The 19,481-nt window shown below is 40.5% G+C and overlaps 1 protein-coding gene across 3 annotated transcripts; it reads left to right on the forward strand.

Moving 5' to 3' along the window:
- The first annotated feature begins 38 nt into the window (after positions 1-38).
- On the forward strand, positions 39-4,888 carry CenB1A (Centaurin beta 1A). Of its 3 annotated transcripts, none has more exons than XM_031988505.2 (12): positions 40-275; positions 461-518; positions 711-769; positions 1,154-1,327; positions 1,428-2,072; positions 2,155-2,298; positions 2,379-2,485; positions 2,561-2,744; positions 2,818-3,700; positions 3,781-3,880; positions 4,007-4,127; positions 4,198-4,888. In XM_031988505.2, exons 1-12 carry the CDS (start codon positions 223-225, stop codon positions 4,364-4,366), a joined length of 2,697 nt encoding a protein of 898 aa, XP_031844365.1. In that variant the 5' UTR covers positions 40-222; the 3' UTR covers positions 4,367-4,888. The 3 variants fall into 3 exon arrangements, with proteins under 3 accessions (XP_031844367.1, XP_031844365.1, XP_031844366.1); XM_031988506.2 differs by having other exon boundaries at positions 2,155-2,295; XM_031988507.2 differs by lacking the exon at positions 1,154-1,327 and having other exon boundaries at positions 39-275; positions 1,827-2,072.
- The last annotated feature ends 14,593 nt before the right edge of the window (positions 4,889-19,481 follow it).

Below are 19,481 nucleotides of genomic sequence, written 5' to 3' on the forward strand. Positions count from 1 at the left end.
GGATGCACCGTGTTGAATCCAGAAACAACTTCAAAGGGTTATATCCATTTGACAGTAGAGAGGGGAACGTGTGTGTTCGTGCGCGAATGCGAACGGTTTATGTTAATGGTATTTCCAAATGATCGTGCCGTTTGATGGGAAACAGTGAACGGAATTATTTCAAGAGTGCAGTTCGTCGGACGAGATTGCGCTTGAAAATTCCGTGGAAACGAATAGCATAAAATGAAGCCTTTAATCGAGTTCGAGGAATGTTTGCGAGACACGCCAAAGTTTCGGTGAGAATTGGTTAATCTTCAGCTCTCTCTCTAACACTGCCGTTTTAGCAGCCGTTTTATTCCGTCGCGCTGTGCACACATTGTTTACTATGACTAAGCTGTTGAATGCACCGCGTTCGATTCATTATTCGAGCAGGTTGTGCCCGAGAAAAATTTTTTAATGCCTTTATCCTTTCTTCCTACAGATCGTGCATCGAGGATGTAGAGACAAATGTTGATCTATTAGAACAAAAATTAGACAAGGTATTGCTGCAAACAGGTTGCATTAAATTTCTATATGCGACTGTTAACGTTATCTATCGGCGTCGTTCTCCGCGACAGATTTTAAATGTTAACATTCACAAACTGTCACCAGTGATTTTTCGAAGTTTCTGGTGTTGTATTGAATAACATTATTTATTTATTTCTTTACATTTCGATGCGTTCTTTTTGTAGGTGTTGAAAAACTGTAGCCAAATGATTGACACTGGGAAAGTTTTTATAGGGCAGCAAAGGTAAGTTCTGAGAAGTTGTCGGAATTGGAATTTATCATGAGTATGGAAATGATTAATTGGTTCAATGAACTGAGTAACTGGAAAAATATGTTGATTGTTTTAAATGATTCTGCTCCCTATAAAGAGGAGGGGAGATTCTAAGCAATAAAGGAAACCATGTAGTAGCATGTATGAATTACAGCTCTGTTGGGAGTGACTCATACCTGTGATACTCAGTTTCATGTAATGAACAATGATATTATTCAAAATTCGTAGGAGCAGTAATCGTGTGATTATATAATAATGAATGTAGAATTTTTTAAAATATGTTAATTTAACAAATTTTTTCCTGTGGCCCAATTGATCCATACAAAAGAAATTAAATACCTGTATTTCTTTTCATAGCCAATTTGCCAATAGTCTTTGGGAATTATCTCTATACTTTAATGATGATTCAGAGATAATGGCCTTCTTAAATAAATTAATCCATGCTTTGCAAGAAATGAACAAGTTTCATACTATTTTGCTAGATCAAGCGTCTAGGACTGTAATTAAAGATCTTAATTCATTCATAAAAAGGTAAGATAGGTTGAGTGCCTAGAACAAATAATATTGCATGCCATTGTAATTATTATTTGTAGGCTCAGATGTATGTGTAACATTTCTAATGTTTTAACAGTGACATCAAAAGGGTGAAAGAGTCACGTCATTACTTTGAGAAAATTTCTGCTGACCTAGATATAGCTTTAAATAAAAATTCACAAGTTCCAAAGACTAGACCTGCAGAATACGAAGAAACTTCCAATATTTTATCAGCCACTCGATCATGTTTTCGACATACAGCTCTAGATTACATTCATTCATTAACAATGATACAGGCACGTAAACGGCATGAAATATTAGGTACATTACTTAATTATATGAATGCCTGTATCACATACTATCATCAAGGTAGCGATCTGGCACAAGATTTAGATCCATTTTTAAAAGATCTTGGCGAAAACTTAATTAAAATGAGGACTGATTCTGTGAAACTTGAGAAAGAAATGGAAAATCGGCATATTTATGTTACAAATAGAGACTTAATACCCTCTCCAACGCCCGGTAATCCTAGAATGGAAGGCTATTTGTTTAAACGAACTACCAATGCGTTTAAAACGTGGAACAGAAGATGGTTTTGTTTGAAAGATCAACAACTGGTATACAAAAAAAGAACTGGTGACAGTGACTATACAGTCATGGAAGAAGATCTTCGTCTTTGTACTGTTAAACCAGTAGTAGACTGTGATAGAAGAAACTGTTTCGGAGTATTAAGTCCTGCAAAGTGAGTGACTTACCTTGATAGGTATAATCTTAAGTATTCACTCACGTTTTTACATTTAAAAACCAAGATAATTAATTCACAGAAGTCACATTTTGCAAGCTGATAGTGAAGAAGCTTATTTAGCATGGGTAACTGCCATGCAGCAAGCGATTGGTGCTGCTATTCAAAGAGAATTGCAATTACAAAATATTAGAGGATCAAATAGACAGTCAAAACCTAAATCGTGGTAAAAGAAAACTTGCTTCTTTATTACATTTGACAAGTGGTATAGCACAAACAATTTATAATACCTAATCTTCAACACAGGGTTTGGGAACAAATCTTAAAGATTCCTGGTAATGATATCTGCTGTGATTGTGGTGCTGCTAATCCAAGGTGGGCCAGTATCAACCTTGGAATCACACTTTGTATAGGTGTGTCATTTTTCTATACCCCTCAAAGTAAAAAATATTCAAATGTTCTTTAAACATTTCTTTTTGATTGTTCAGAGTGTTCCGGAGTACATAGAAGCTTAGGTGTTCACTATAGCAAAGTACGTTCTCTAACGTTAGACGATTGGGTACCAGAGGTACTGAAAGTAATGGCAGAATTAGGAAATACTGTAGTGAATAATATCTACGAAGCTCTGCCAGTCCCTTCCGATATAGTTAAAGCTACGCCAAACTGCACTGGGTAAGTAACGAGCCTGATTAACAATAAAGAAAAACAATACATCTTAATTTATCCATTTCCCTTTAATCGCCAGCAACATCCGTGAAGCTTGGATAAGAGCGAAGTACGTAGATCGCAAACTTGTGAAGCCGTTGAACAACATAATATCATCAGGACAATTCGCGAACCATGACAAAGTACATTTCCGGAAGTGGAGTGTCCGCAAACTGCGTCGCAGACCGCGCAGCTGCGACAAAATCGACAGTCTGAATCGCAACAAAACAACGACGTTATCTTCCGTGAAAGAAGGCCAACATTCCATAAGTTCGGACGACAGCAAGCACACGTCGATCGAGAGTCTCAGTTCCATGGACAAAGCGAAGAAGACAGAGAGAAGTTCCTTGAGCTCCGACGACAGTATGAATCTAGATCTGAAGAACGAGTCCACCTTGTACGGGAAGATATTAGTGCGACCCCGTAGCGAGATAAGCGAGAGCAAAACCGTCGATAGTAGTACAACAGAATCGAACATTGATAACGAACGTAAGCTTGACTCTTCCGTGGAAGACAATACAATATCCAACTCGGAGAATAGTTTATCACTGAAAAGCGAAGTGTCCTTAACCCCAGAGAATTCCGACGCGAAAGACGTCTTAGAGAATAAGGATATCGGGACCGAGAAGCATTGTACAAAAAAGATGGAGACCGATGTGCTGATGTTTGGATGCGATTTACCAAAGCCAACGATTGATAATAGCTTAGAATTAAGTTCGGACCAGGACTCGACTGTCGGCGAGGACGAAGAGTTCACCGACGAGGAGGATATCGAGAATCTGCATCCTGAGATGCTGCTTTACAAAGCCGCAGCTGCGCACAATCTTCCCGTGATGTGTGCAGCATTCGCGGCTGGTGCTGATAAGTCCTGGTCAAATGTCAATGATAGAGGACGCAACGCTTTGCATCAAGCTATTATAAGCGTAAGTATTGGAACGCCGATTCTTCTGATCGTATGAATATTATGAATATGTTATATTCTTTCTTTTCCATTTTAATTTAGGGATCTGTGATGGCTTGCGAGTATCTCATTCTTAATGGAGCGCGCATCAACTGTCAGGACGGCGGCGGGAAAACAGCACTGTACTTGGCCACAGAGTTAGGTACGCGAGATACACAACTAAATTATGCGCTAAGAAGAAATTATTTGTAGATAAAGAGTCACCGTGTCTGGATTATATTGTAAAAAATAAATTAGCATTCACCTTCTTTCCATATGAAAATTTTAGGTCATACTGCCCAGGTCTGTTTACTCTTGAAGCATCGCGCGAACCAACACATTGAGGACGAAACTGGCGTGAAACCTTTGTCGCTAGCCGTGAAAGAAGCTAACGCGGATATTGTTACTTTGTGAGTGTATAATTCGCTAATTTTTTTCTTAATTCTCCTGCGAGCAAGATACATTTGATTTCTGTTACAGATTACGTCTCGGTCTCCTAAACGAGGAAATGAAAAATTCAGAGATCGGGATCAGCGGCGATGAGACTTTCAACGACGTTGTCCGCGATTTCAGCCAATTGGCGTGCTCTCACCCAGAACGACTGCAACGAAGAAATGAAAGTAACAACACGTCACAGCCGCCGGAATGAGGTTTAAGAACGAGCAAGTCTTATTTGCAGAATGTAAAGAGCTTGCTACAACGCAAAGAGAAGAAGGAGAGGAGCGCATCGAAAATGTCGTCTTTCAGTTCCTTGCAGGGTAACAAAGTTGATTAAAGAGGTAAGTATATGAAGATTGAACTTTGAAAGTTCTGTGCTGTAATAATCGATAGAGCGAAAGAGAGAGCGAGAGTGAGAGTGAGAGGGAGAGAGAGAGAGAGAGAGAGAGAGCGAGAGAGAGAGAGAGAGAGAGAGAGAGAGAGCGAGAATGAAAGAGAAAAAGAGACAGAGCGAGCGAGCGAGAGAGAGAGAGAGAGTTAAGAATTATTGAAACAGATTGTCTCTCTGTACCATTTGATCACTGCGCAACAAAAGCAATTTTATATCTTGCTAATTTCACCTTTTTGTATTCGTATTTGAACGAACCAAGAGACTTTCTCAGATCCTTTTGGAAAAAAAAGAAAAGAAAGGAGACAAAGGAACAAGTAAATTATATTTTGCTTACTCATGAAATTGTGCTATCCAGTGATAAACTGTTGATATATTAAATGTTTCTTCCTTCCCGGTTTCCTCCCGAATTTCCACGAGATAAACGTGAAACGAGATTTTATATTTCAAAGGAATGTTTCTCCCGCGATAGAACGTGAACGGAATTTTTAAACTCGGAAAGTTTAGCAGACGTGTGTATGAAAGATTGTAAATTATTCTTAGCGGATATACTTATATATCGTTTATGTGATACGAGAAACGTGACAAAATAGCATTAACTCTGTTAATAACAAGAAGTTTTACTATTTAACCGACACGTTTTCGACATGATAGTATGGTCTAGCAAGATGTCTTTGGAAGAACAACAATTTTATACGTATATCTGTTTTTATATACTTAATACTATCCAGTAGTGTACCTACAGCTGGCACTAAAAATAATTATTTTGTTTCTCTTTTTTCAATTGGGTTGATGCACGTGAACAGTTTTTGAGACATGCTGCCTTTTCCGCTATAATAATCTCAACTGCAGATGATATTTACGCGTTTAGTGCTTAGTCTTAATGAAGTAGGAATAACGTTTCTTTCTCGTTCGTGACTTTTAAAATTAACCTCTGAAATGTAGATTTAAATGAACATTCGCCGTTTAGCGACATCACGGAAGCTAATTATATTAATGTAATCGCATTATCTTATAAGAGAATTTTTCAAACACTATGTATGTTTGTGATCTAAGTTTAAAGGAAAAAAGGAAAACAGTGTTTTACGTGCAACAATCCAATAATTGTAGGGACACGGTACTGTGTAATCGGTACCGGACTATGACATTATTGATGCATAGAGTTTATGTAGTTGGTCTAGACGTTACATTTATAAAATAGCTATAAAACTAAACCCATTGAATTACCAAAATAGATTAAAGACAATTCCGTAAGTAGTTACTGATTAATATAGAATTTGTTGCCAAAAATGTGAAACGTTTGTACATACAAACCTAGAGATCTGATCGCTATTCGATGTTGTATACTTGAGCAAATACTTTATTTCCGTGGATTGTTTAGGATTAATACGAGCGCATAATTTAATGGAGTATATAAGAATCTTTATATCTAAAAAAAATCTTTTTAGACTAAAATTTTTGTTGATTAGATAGAGACGTACGAGGTGTGCAAATTATTGAACAGTAGTTGAAAGTATAAACGAAATGTAGTCGCTTTTTCAATAAGCAGATATTGATTTATTTAGAAGATAACGGCTGATTTGATTTATCGGAAAGAATAGACGATAAAGAGATGTATTTTCGTATTTCCCTTTCGGTTCTTGTTTCTTCAATGAATTCACTTGTATGTCTTCCGAAACGTTTAGGGAACATAATTTGAATCTACGAAATGATATTAAGTTTAATAATAATTTCGAATTTAATAATATGCACGTCCTGGTACCATTTCTTCATGACTTGTACAACGAATAAGTTACGCGTCGTTTATATACTTCTACTTTAATATTATACATTGTTTAAACAGTATTTCTAACAAATCATAATATAATGCATGATTTTTAATGCATAGGGGAAGAAAAACGTTTGAAATTGTGAAAAAAAGGATAGATAGTTAAGTAGAGGCTTATTGATAGTTGCAAATCAGTGTACAAAACCGGATCATTGGCTCTTCTATGAACGTTTGATATATCCTATTATTTTGATATATCATCGTACTCATTCTCGAATCTGGTATTCGATTTTACGATGGAGAAAAAGATATTATTCGACAAACGAGAACACAATGCGAACGTCAGATACTCGTTGCGGAATTAGCAACAAACTATTTTCCAGTTTAGTATATAATATATTATATTAATAGCATATTATTTTTTATTATACTCGTACAATTTGTAATTTCAAGTAATTTTAGATGAATCTTGGTGTTTGGTAATTCCATATTCTCTGGACTGTGTTACAAATCTCTTTTTCTATGGTTAACAAATTACTTTGAACAGAGAATCGATGCTTTATATATGTACTTGTACTTAGTTCTTCTTTTTATATACATATATATATATATATATATGTTTTTTACGCGAAACGAACAGAGAAAAAGAAGGGAACTGAGATGTTCATGAAGCAATTTTCTGATTCAAGCAAAAATCTGTCTTCCATAATTGAAAATGTTCTTCACAGCTGTAAAACGAAAAACTATACTAACTTCTATTCAATGATTTCTCGACAAGCAATATTTTCTACACGGACTTTTTAATTAATTTCGACAGAAAGTCGCCAATACTTTCTAATCGCGAGACATTGCTGCGACACACGTCTACACGCAAGTCGGACAAATGCTATTGTTTCACTGTTGTGATTCATTACAATGGAAATGTGAACGAATTAATGTATAATACTGTATACAGACTTCATAAAGCAAGAATTATGCAAGCAACGTGCGTTCTATTAATTCCCTTATCATTCTCCCTAAAATATATACCCAACGAAATATAACATAACAATGTCACAACGTTATATCGTATTTCATTATTATATTACAGACGATTCAAAATAAAATTTCTAATCACATCTTTATAATATCCCAAACGTTTATTCCCTATTTCTCCTAATGAACGAATCTCGTTTTAACCATATGAAGAGAATAAGAGGACAAGTCTAAATTCCCCGATTCATTAACACTAAAACTACCAGACAGGTCAAATGACCTATTTCTGATTTCTTTTTGCAATTATTAAACGACAGATGTTTTCTGAGAAATTGTTACAGAAATCGATTTAGCAATACGAGAACCGAATTGCACAGCAATGGAAGTCTCGATAGACTCGCTCTTGGAGTTTCTATAAAGGAACTTCGAAAAGTCGGTTCAACTGCTCGGTAGCTTTAGCGTTAAAACAAAGATGGTGGCACCGATTCGGCGGACCGACGAGTAACTTACGCAACCAATTATTTGTCGTGAGAACGATGGAAATACGGCGCAATTCATGAACCGTAGATCGATAAATTATCTGAAGGAACGCATATGCATACGCACAATTTACGCGTTACTCTTGCTCGGTTGCGTAAATTAACCCAAACGGGTCAATACCCTATCGCTACAGTTATCAGTTACATGTTTACATACGTACACGCCGAACGGATTTATCACGGACGGTCTTTCTTTTTATCTTCCTACGAGAGAACGTTACTTCGTTGTCTTACTAGCATTTGTTTACGCGCACGAAGAGCTACACACTTACTTGCCGAGATACGTGAATGACGCGGGAAACGATTTTTTAATGTCGGAACCTCCATAAACACGGCGCATGAATAATAGTCCATCAATAATTAAATACTCATCCCACGTTTCAGTTTTATTCGCTGCGCCGCTACATGTGCATTCCATTCTTTCGATCATCGAGCGGGACACGCGGAATAAATCGAACTGTTCCGGTAATTAAACGAAAGTATGATGACACTTGTAAAACGTCCTGCATGATCCTCCTGTTTCTATGCTCATTTCCAATCCGGTGGAACTCTGTAGTTCGTATGCGAATATAATTGCAGTTGCGATTTTAGAAATCAGTTTCCGCGGCGAACGTGTTCCATCTATTTGTATTTCGAATTAATGAATTAATGTTCCGATTCGTATTCTAAGGATTATACGCGTCCATATTTCACGCGGCTGTATCTAATACTCGGTTAACACGAATTTCACTGAATGAACATAGCTTTTACGGTAAAACTTTCCTCGAGGAAAATTTAGTTGAACATTGACATATAAACTTAGGAAAAATGTTCATTCGAGCAATCTCTATGATTCTTAGCGACTCGAAAGAATAAAATAGAACATTCCTCGAACAAATGTCAAAATAAAATCCCGTAGTACCTAAACTATACCAATCAAAAGTGAGAATTAAAATTATAAAGCTCTCGTTCTCGAAGGTAATATAAAAATAGAAATTCGTGTAGAGTGCTCCATATTTTTCGGCATAACGTATATAAAATAGAACATTCCTCGAACAAATGTCAAAATAAAATCCCGTAGTACCTAAACTATACTCGATATCAATCGAAAGTGAGAATTATAATTATAAAGCTCTCGTTCTCGAAAGTAATGTAAAAATAGAAATTCGTGTGGCCCGGAGTGCTCCATATTTTTTCAGCGTATATGTGTCGTTTACTGGTGAATCAGTGAACTTTTGCGTTCAATGGTTAAAGAAAAGCTCTCGGTCAGCCATTGCGGTCCCACCATTGGCTTGCACCCGCGGAAAAGCTCGCGGTACGTCTATCAGCGATTCTGGATTGGCTCGATCCGCGCGGCGCTGATAAGAAAACCACGGCCCCATTGGTCGGACCTGCCATTCTGATAAAACCGTTGTTTGTCGCGGCGAGCGTCGTTCTTTTGCACCGGGACGCCTGTTGCACGCGTCAATCTTTCCACATTCATTGATCCGTCACGTGCAAACCCATCAGACTGTTCACTATTCGATATTAACGCACTCGACGACAACTCGTCGAGCCTCGTAGCGAACACGTTAGTAAAATTCCTTTCATCCTTTGAACTCGCCTAATTTCGCTTCATCGAATTGTTGATCTCTCCTCGGCGAATGTTATTCCACGGACGGATTCAAAGAAACGATTACGCGCGCAAACGCCGATTCATCATTATTCATAGCTTATTTCGCTGTCAGGACTCGTTGTTTATCGAGCTTCTGGTCAGGCGCGATCGTTCCGTTCAAATTCTTTTACCCCTTGAACTGCTAGTTTATTTTCATCGAGCGTTGATCTCGTCCGCTTCGCAGTAGATCATCTTATCGCGATAGATACGCCGGAATTAACCAATTTCACGTACGCCGATCTGATTAGCTTTATTTCTATAGAAGCTATTCTATTTTCTCCGACGAAACCGGTTAAAAATTCCCTTCTCTTCGGAAAGTTGCGAAAAATTACACAGAAATAGTATTAACACGTTCCCGGACAGCAAAAAGTTTGAATGAACCGCAAAAATAGGAAAAATGCGAATGCCGTACTCCAAAGGTTAAAGTGCGTAATAATTTCAAAGAAATTAAGGCTATATAGAATGAAATTCATGACAACGTAGCTTATAAATTTCAATGTTACAGCGTTCGCGTCATCTTGCATCAGAATGGAGCTTCCTACAAGAAAATGTACTTTCCACGAGAACTTCCTGCAATTTTAATGAATCGCTAATCGAACAGCAGTTTTTCTGATTCTCTGAACGCTGATCACACGTTAACCTCCGCAATTCCGCGATCGGGAAACCCTCTCAGCGTCTCGTCCCGCTAAATGTGAAAATCGTTGGAGATACTTTTTGTCCCTCCTGTTCCATCCGTTTTAGAAACGCTGAAGGGTTCGCCGGCCTGCGGATGACAAATGATGCGTGCCGCGGAGGGCTGTAATTTAGCGGGAAAATTCACGGTCCGATTCTGCCGTTCGTTTTAATGGATGATTCTATGTATGCGCGTCCACGGCGGCAGGCAGTCTACGCCGCCTAGAAGAGCTCTTATTTCGAACGGTCGCCGTCTCGCGGTTGCGTATGCCATTATTCCGCGCGCAGCTGCGCTAATTTTACTGACAGACACAAACGAGCACTCGTTAATTATTTGATCACAGTCAGCCCGTGATCCGCGGCCGCGGAGGGTGTCGCCAAAAATATGTATACGGCCTCTCATCTCCGCCGCCTTCGAAACGGAAATTAACCCCTTGCCGGATGATTTATGCTCGCGACTAGGCCCGCGACTAGCCCCGCGACAGGCGCTCCGTCGTTAACCATTTCGTAATGGGAGCAAAAATCCTGGAATTTATCGCGAGAGGAAGGACCCTCGGACGGACTGTCTGAATGGGAATTACGGTGGGCATCCCTTAACCAGTTAACTGTGGAGTTTAGTTCGGGAACTCTCGCCGCGCGTCCAATAAAATCAAATAATGAACTGTACACTTGCCAAACGCGGGGGAGATGAATCTATAATATATTCCAACGAACCACCGAAACAGAAGGAAGAAGAATTACGCGTTTATCCGAAGAAATGAATAATTCATCGTTGCAGAAGTCAGTTTTGCGTTTCAAGATGCGTGCGCTCGTCGAAGTGGTCAACGAAACTCGAAATAGAATTATATTGATAGAAAGGATAATGTATATTGTTAACTATAGATCTGTAATTATGATTAGTGTCGTAATGATCTAATACCGTTGTTTAGATTGATTTAATGAGGTATCGCTAGAGTTTCAACGTCTGAATGGTGACCGTCTGCGCCAAGGTTTAGTTTATAATTGTTAATATTGATATTAGAGGAGGCATAATGATTTATTTCGATTCTGAAAACGATGATAGAAGTAATAAAAGTACGTTTGCAACAGGAGTTTCAGTGAATATTACGTTACACGACAAGGGGTTGAAGAAGCTGGGATCAGAGCGCGCAGCGAGATCAAGAAGGCGCACGAATCATAATTAATAACACAGACGTTCGATCCAGATGTTTACGCACAGTGAAATGGAACTGTTGCTCGTTAGACTAAGTTCTTCCCAATGAGTTAGCGTGTTTCGAATTACCCCGTGACGTACGGACGACAACCAACAGATTGCCAACAGATGTTCCTCTCACGTGGAATGCTCGCTCTGCTGAGATCAATTGAGATTTAATGAGGATCAATCGATAGCTATTGGGTTAACGGCTGAGAAGTGCAAAATTTCTAGGTCGAATCTGGCCGACGGCGATGATGCGAATCGCAAGCGAGCCCTTGCATCGTCGAACCCGGGATCCTACGAACGATCCATGGATCTTCGCGCGTGCCGATGAACATCGAACACTCGACCACCTTCATAAATCACAATTTTTCTTCTGAATAAAATTAGAATGACTTCATTCATAGAAAAACACGATTCTATCAATCGTATTCGATCGTTCGACCTGCGCGGCAAACAACAAAATGGCGGCGGTCCGGCTCGCAGAACTCTAACCTTATCTCGTGCAATTTTCTCCGTGAAACGAGTTTCTTTTGCATTCGGTTGATAATGACGGTAGCATATAAATCTGTGATATAATTGGCAACGAATAAAGTGACGGATTCCGAGCGAAGAACGATTAGAATCGAGAATTACAGGTGGATCGAACGCGGTCATCGCCGCGGACGTGTCATCGCAATCATTGTCGCTCGTCCGTCCCCTCGATTTCTGAGAAACCTGGCCTAAATTCGAGAGGCCCTAAAAACGCCTAAAAATAGTTTCGTAAGACGGTTGCGTCCGGGGACACTGGATGCTGTAAATCTGTTCGCTTCTTCCCGTTCTCCTCGGTTAATTCGCTTTCGCGACGCTTCTAACGAGAATCGAATTTATCTGTACGCGACACCTTCCCCTTCGCCGTTCCGCCATTTATTCGCTTCCCGCGGAGCTATGCGATCGACCGATCGATTTCGAACTTTGACCACTAGACACGAAATCTTCGTGTTACACGAATACACATATTTTCGTATTAATTCGAAAGGAAAATCGGTAGAGATTCTTGAAGGTAGTTAACCCTCTGCGCTCGGAAGATTTTCGCTAGAAATATTTCAACGATGAGATAAATTTATTTCATTTTATTTCAATACTATTTCATTTCAATATTTTTCGGATTGATCAGTTGTACAAGGTACGATATTGAATATCGAATTTTATAGTTTCACTGTACGAAATCAGGCGGTGAAAGTCATCCCTCCAGTGCGAAGGGTTAACCATAGATCGAAGTGTCTCGTCAGATTTTAGCGAATCAATGTTCTAACGTGGCTCGAAGATATTACTACCCGGAATGTAAACGAATAACACAACCGCAGAGGAAACATCAGGGAACACGAGACATCCCGAGAAAAAGTACCCGGCGCGGGTAACGAAGCGCAAAATGAGCGTCCAGAGTTTTTTCCCGGTCGTCGGGGCGGAATGGACGAGAAACAGGGACCGCACACGCACCTGCAGCAGGTAACAAGAACTTCGGCGCAGTAAATCGCTCTCATTTTGAGAAATAAAAGAATCATCTTTGGCGGACAGTCGGATGCATCGAAGACGACGTTACGTCAGCCGTTCTCAACGGTGAAAATCGACACCGCGGGGCATCAGATCGGCGAGATCATCGCGCACCTGCGCTGTGGTATCGCTCCGATTTCCATCGATCAACCGATACCTACTACCCCGCTTTTATTGCGCGTTTACAACCGCGATTTGCCTGATCAGGAGCAAACCAGCGTGGGAAATCGCGGTTATGCTTTCTAGAACGATTTATTGCGCGACATACCTGTCAATCGAGACTCGACGCACGATCATGTACGCGCACGTTCGGACTTTTCTATCCGGTGAACAGATTTTTAACGAACTTCGCATGGAAACTATTTTCTTTTTACAAGAGATATAACATAGAACTCGGAATAATCTCGGAAGATCGTAAAAGCGTGGGCTACTGTAATTAATGAGAAATTATAGAAGACAATAATAAACTTGAAAATATACTTCGTTCACCCATGATTCTATTTATATTCCCCAGAAGCGTAAAACAGAGTGAACAAACCAGTCAACTATAAAATTGCTTGGAAGCACAATATTCGAGACGACCAACACAATTATAGAGAATAAATACAAATTTGTCATCGTTTCAGCGTCCCTTGCTCTCCAAGCTCCATTTAATTGTCCTTTTCCCTCGTTACGAGCGATCGTGAAAGAAAACTCACCTATCATCGAATAATCTTTCGAAGCAGCGCTCGATCCCGGAAGATTCACGGTATCCTCATCTGACGTGATCAAGCCTTTGATTCGGTCCGGGGACACTCGATCCTAATGCAATTAACTTTCCACCGCACGTAGGACGCACCTACGAATCTCGTGACTGGGAAATCCCCCGAACGGTGATCTCCGTTTCTCGCTGACGTTAACTAGGAAGTGTTTCACATCATCGACCAAAGGAAACGGTTTATCAGAGCAAACAAATAGGTCAGCTCGTGACGACGTCTCGCACGATTTCTGACCTAGACAATATACGTCGACGCAAAAATTAGATTATTTCCAGCGAAGTCGATAACGAGCACTTTACACCATCGTCGTACGGAGCCATTCATTACTAGGAGATTACTATACGTGGCGTCGTAGATCGGTTTCGAGGAAACCGGCGGCGAGCCGCGGCGAGAGTCCTTGGTCCCCGGGCGAGAAAAATAAAATGATAATACGATATTATTGGCCGGCTATTAAACGGCGAACAATTGGTTCGGCCGGCATGACGTTTTCGGCGTATTGTGCGCAGCTACGCGCGATAAACAAACTCCTCGGTCGTTCAGACGATTGACGGGCTGATTGGAATAACGTAACGGTAGCGTAACCGTTACAACTCCGTGGCGCAGGTCAGACGAGCGAGGAGGAGTCGAGGGAAGATGTCGGGGGATGAATGAAGGCGAAATTCGCGATCAATGGGAATGAAATTCTGATGAATGGGGATGAAAATATTGCGGAGGGCGACGCTGCCCCCTTGTTCGTTCGTAGACCACTCGATCCCGATATTGACTTCGCGGAATGTAAAGTCGATTGTCAGATTTAAATCGGTTCCGATTAATTTTACAACAGAGAAATGAAATTCTCGATTTAGAACCGCCAATTCGGCGAATTTTCGACGACTCCGACGGCTTATTTGTGACGAAAGAAGCGGCTCGATAAACGTATCTGTGTTTTCTGTAATATTGTTTATATTGTTAGATAGAAGAGTCATTCAAGGAAGCGTGATCAGAATAAACTACGTGCGTCGACACACGTCGCACGGATTACATCAGCCACGCGACCGTTCACGCAAAGCCTAGATCCACTAAACCTCGTCTAATTGCACGCCTCGAAATGAACGGATCGCTAACATCGCCAGGCCCCGTTGGCTTCGGTTTCTAGAGTTCCTCAGGCCTTCCGCCAAAAGACTGGCTACGTTATTATCCGATTCCCCGAGTCCCTTTCTTCTAAATTTACTGAATCGAGTCTCCATTCGTTTGATGGGGAACCGAGGTTTTCGTTGATGAAGGAATGAGCTAAATTATCAAACCGAAGAAGTCTAGTCAATTGATATCGAAACTTGGGAGTACCAATAAATCTATCTGAAAATGAGAAAATATCCAATATCCTCTATCACAGCAATGAATCTAGTATCCAAACAATTCTATCTGAAATTGACAGAATATCCAATATCCTCTATCACAGCAATGCGTCTAGTATCCAAACAATTCTATCTGAAAATGACAGAATATCCAATATCCTCTATCACACCAATGTGTCTAGTATCCAATCATTCTATCTGAAAATGACAGAATATCCAATATCCTCTATCACAGCAATGCGTCTAGTATCCAAACAATTCTATCTGAAAATGACAGAATATCCAATATCCTCTATCACACCAATGTGTCTAGTATCCAATCATTCTATCTGAAAATGACAGAATATCCAATATCCTCTATCACAGCAATGCGTCTAGTATCCAAAGTAACGACTTCTAACATAAAGAACAATGGGAAGAAGTGCTCCAAATTTCGACGAGCACGTTCCAAAGACTGTCCCTAGTTTACAGAAAACAGGTCCGATCGTCGATTACAGCAGGTGGTAGGAAAATCCCAGTGAAGTCCGAGCAGCATTCCTCGAGCAGTGTGTCTTAGGTGGTAAGAAGGTGACAGTAGCGATAATTCAATCGAAACGACTCGACAGTGGACGTAAAGTGGCAAGGGTGGTTCCTGCAACAATGTCCGCGACCGTCGTCTGGCTGCCGGGCGATTTGTGTGTCTAGACGTGTCTCCGTGAGCGCGTCGCGACGCTGCTCGACGCTCGTTCCTCCACTGTGTTGATTCAGTGCAACCGATTTAGCCTAACCCACGCGATGGACACGGTGCACGGCCGCCGATACACGCATAAATTTCGCGAACAGACGAAACAACCGCGGGGACGAGATGAGAAACTCGCGCGGCTAAGAACGCGTGTCGGGACTCTGATACTTCGATCGAACGATCCTGCGTACGCCTAGGTTCTAGCTAGCCTGATTAGCAAGGGATCGTAATGATATCCGCGGATTTCGATGAAACACTGATAGGAAGTATTTTAACACTTTGAACGCCGCACGATTTCATGGACAATACACAGAATAGAGAAAATATATTACTAAATCATTCGATTGAATTGCATTGTTATCGTTACACGCTTATTTAATTGAATGGCAATAGATTATGTAGATATTCCCTGAGACTAAAGAGAAATCACAAGTACATCGAGGAAAGCTAATTTATTCCAATATTTCACGTATCGAGGCAATATACAAAGTTCGACATTAACACATTGAACCTCGCACGATTTCATTGAGCAAAATACACAAAATGGAAGAAGTACAATATTAAATCATTTGACTGAATTCGATTATTATCATTGCACGTTCATCAAAGTGAATATCACCGCAATGGATAGCATTATTTATAATATAGAAACGTTTCATCGAGTGAACTATAGTAACTCGATTTGGTCGGGGGTCACCGGTGACCCCTATGGCATTCAACGTGTTAACACATTGCGTACCGGTAACGAGAAATCTCGTTTTTATGTAAAGACACTTAGCTATGCAACTTCGCTAATTACCACAGCATTGAAAAAATATAAAAGTTAATTCGAATTGATTATCTATTTAAAGTATATTACATAACAATATACCTGAGTTTTTCTATGTATGGTGATATAAGTTGACCTCGGTGAAAATTGCCATTAGCACAATTCAGTTTTCTGAAAATTAGCCGGTGCGCAATGTGTTACGTTCGCAGACGCGAATGCTGTAATTCGTTTTCATTGTGATGCAAAATGACATGAATGCTGTAACATTCAAATTTATAAGGTAGATTATCGTTTAACTCTATAGCCTTCATTTTTGGAAATTATTATGCACTTTAACCCTCGGAGTACTGCATTTGCATTTTTTCTATCTTTGACATCTATCTTTTGTATCACTGAATCTTTCTGTAGTAAAGATAGCAAGAATTATTAGTTATCGAGAATCACAATTTTTCCGTTACACTATTATCTAGTTACGCTACTTAACACTTTTATTCGACATCAGTTATCTTAGAAATTATAATTATTCTCTTATAATTCGGAAGCTCCGGTCATAGGTGACTGCCATGGCAGTCAACGTGTTAATATTCATATTAACCCTTCGCACTCTGTAGGCTCCACTATGACACCATTTATACTATTAAATATTCTAATGAATAAATTTAGAAGAACCACCCTAAGATTATTGAATCTTCTATACATCCAAATTTTCTATTAAGAAGGAACACAAAGAAATTTAAGAGATGCTACAATATAACATTTTTCATTTGTGCTAGAGATACTATAAAAACGGCTTGGTAGATTACAAAATCATCTGGAGTGCTAAGGGTTAACACGTTGGTCGCACGGAGCGTCGAAATGATTTTAAACAATTACAGGAAGACACGTATCAAGACATTCAGTTACCTACGTAGCTAGTTTAACTCAAGAGCTATCATACCGGATATTGCTAATTAACTCACACCACTTGTGTTTCTTATACAATAATCAATGTAACACGAAACGCTCTAAATTCTCGCGACGGTAAACGTATTAGAAATGAAGACAGTCGCGACTGAAAGAAAACAGTTCGACCTATCTCAATCGGATCGAGCTTCGCAGATTCTAGAAGACTCCATTCGTCTCAAACTGACGTTTACAGAACTCTATTTCCAAGTAATTATCAAGATTCCTCGGTAAGCAAATGTATTAGAAATGAAGACAGTCGCGATTGAAAGAAAATAGTTCCACCTATCTCAATCGGATCAAGCTTCGCAGATTTATCAAGATTCCTCGGTAAGCAGAGGAGCCGTGCAGCTCCACTCGCCTCGGATTCACCAGCCGCCACGCCGAGCGGACTCTCAAGGATCCGAAATCTATGAATCGGGAGGCCGCGGAAAAATAAGAAGCCGGCGAGATCCCGCTGGCGCCAGATCGAGCGTCGCCGAAGAAAAAAACAGCACTCGGGGCTGGCGATACACATTATTTCCAGCGTCGCGGAATCGTTTATAAAAAAAGACCGCGGCAGAGCCAGGAGGGCGCAGGGATATCTGACGGCGCCGCGACAACTCACGTCGACAGCTTTAGAGGATCGGACGGACGCAGGCGGGAAGGTGTCGGCACGGTTGCCGATATCTCGCGCGGGAGCCGTCGGCGTCGGCGTCGGCGTCGTTTGGTACCGTCGTTTAGGCGCCGGCGTCTTCGTCTGACTAGGTAAATAAGCGTAAATCCTCGGCGGTGATGGCTAACGTACTCGGATCCGGGCCGCCTTTTAATATGTCCCAGCGGCGGGTATGTAACGTCGCTCTCAGCGCGTCACCTTGCGTTTTTACTCTCGGCCGCCGATCTCGGAGAGAGCGCATACCGGCGCCGCCTCGCCACCCTGCCCGGCCAACGGGGGAGGCTTCAGCAACCGTCGATCAGTCAGGCTTAATGATTCTTTATCGCTTTGGCACGAGTCAAGGGAAACCGAGACGAGAGAAAGGGGGAGGCCTTTCGGCGAGCCGCTAGCGCCAAAATAGCGTTGGCCCATACCTGGAGACGGGACGAGGCGGATCGACTGCGAGATCGTGTGATCCTCGTTTGTGCTCTCTGATCGGCCGACGATCGCGATGGATCACGGCTGGATAGACTCGTCCTTAACACGTTGAACGCCATGGTCACCCCCAATCAAATCGACTTACCTTCGATTAAACGATGATTATTCGAAAACATTTCTATGTTATACATAATGCTATCCATTGCGGTGATATTCAGTTTGATGAACGTGAATGATAGTCCAATTCAGTCGAATGATTTAATATTGTATTTTTTCAGTTTTGTGTATTTTACTCTATGAAATCGTGCGGCGATCAGACACTCGAAATGTCTTTCATTGGATACATTTAATGTTTAACACGTTGAATGCTATGGGGGTCACCAGTGACCCCCAATCGAATCGACTTTAGTTCAGTTAAACGATGATTATTCGAGAATATTTCTATATTATAAATAATACTATCTAATGCGGTGACGTTCAGCTAGATCGACGTGCGGTTATGGTAATGCAGTTCAATCGAATGATTTAATATTTTCTTCCATTTCGTGTATTTTCCGCCATGGAATCGTGCGGCATTCAACGTGTTAACCTTTTAGCTACTAGCTGCGGAAGCTATATCTTTGTTCGGTCTGCGTATCATGAATGGAGCGCTGTGATTTGAGGCTGATAGAATTTTCCATTGTATAATTACGTTAGATTAGACTAGAATGTGCACAACTATTGGTGACATAGAAAGAATCGTGCCGCTATAGTGGTATAGTGTTCAAGATGATACACACGAAAGCTATGGTGGCGTACAGTAGCTAAAAGATTAACTGAGACCGTGTATTGAGTTGGAAAGTTTTTTATTATAACGTTTAGAAACCAATGCGGTTAAGTTCAGAAGGAAATGTTTCGGCTTCTGAAATTATTATGCGACGTATTCGGAAGATATAAGGGCTTTCTGACTTAGAGGAAACGAATGAATTCTTTAATAACTAAACACAATATTATTTATTCTATTAAAATGTAGAGAAATCTGGAAATA

Source organism: Nomia melanderi, chromosome 1 (assembly GCF_051020985.1).
Source record: "Nomia melanderi isolate GNS246 chromosome 1, iyNomMela1, whole genome shotgun sequence".
Classification (NCBI taxonomy): Eukaryota; Metazoa; Arthropoda; class Insecta; order Hymenoptera; family Halictidae; genus Nomia; species Nomia melanderi.

Excerpts from the sequence above, each read along its gene's own strand:
- CenB1A (XM_031988505.2), top strand. The coding sequence starts at position 223 with ATGAAGCCTTTAATCGAGTTCGAGGAATGTTTGCGAGACACGCCAAAG. Across the intron at positions 2,486-2,560 it reads TGGAATCACACTTTGTATAG|AGTGTTCCGGAGTACATAGA; the intron begins GTGTGTCATTTT and ends TTGATTGTTCAG. Across the intron at positions 4,128-4,197 it reads AACGCGGATATTGTTACTTT|ATTACGTCTCGGTCTCCTAA; the intron begins GTGAGTGTATAA and ends TTTCTGTTACAG.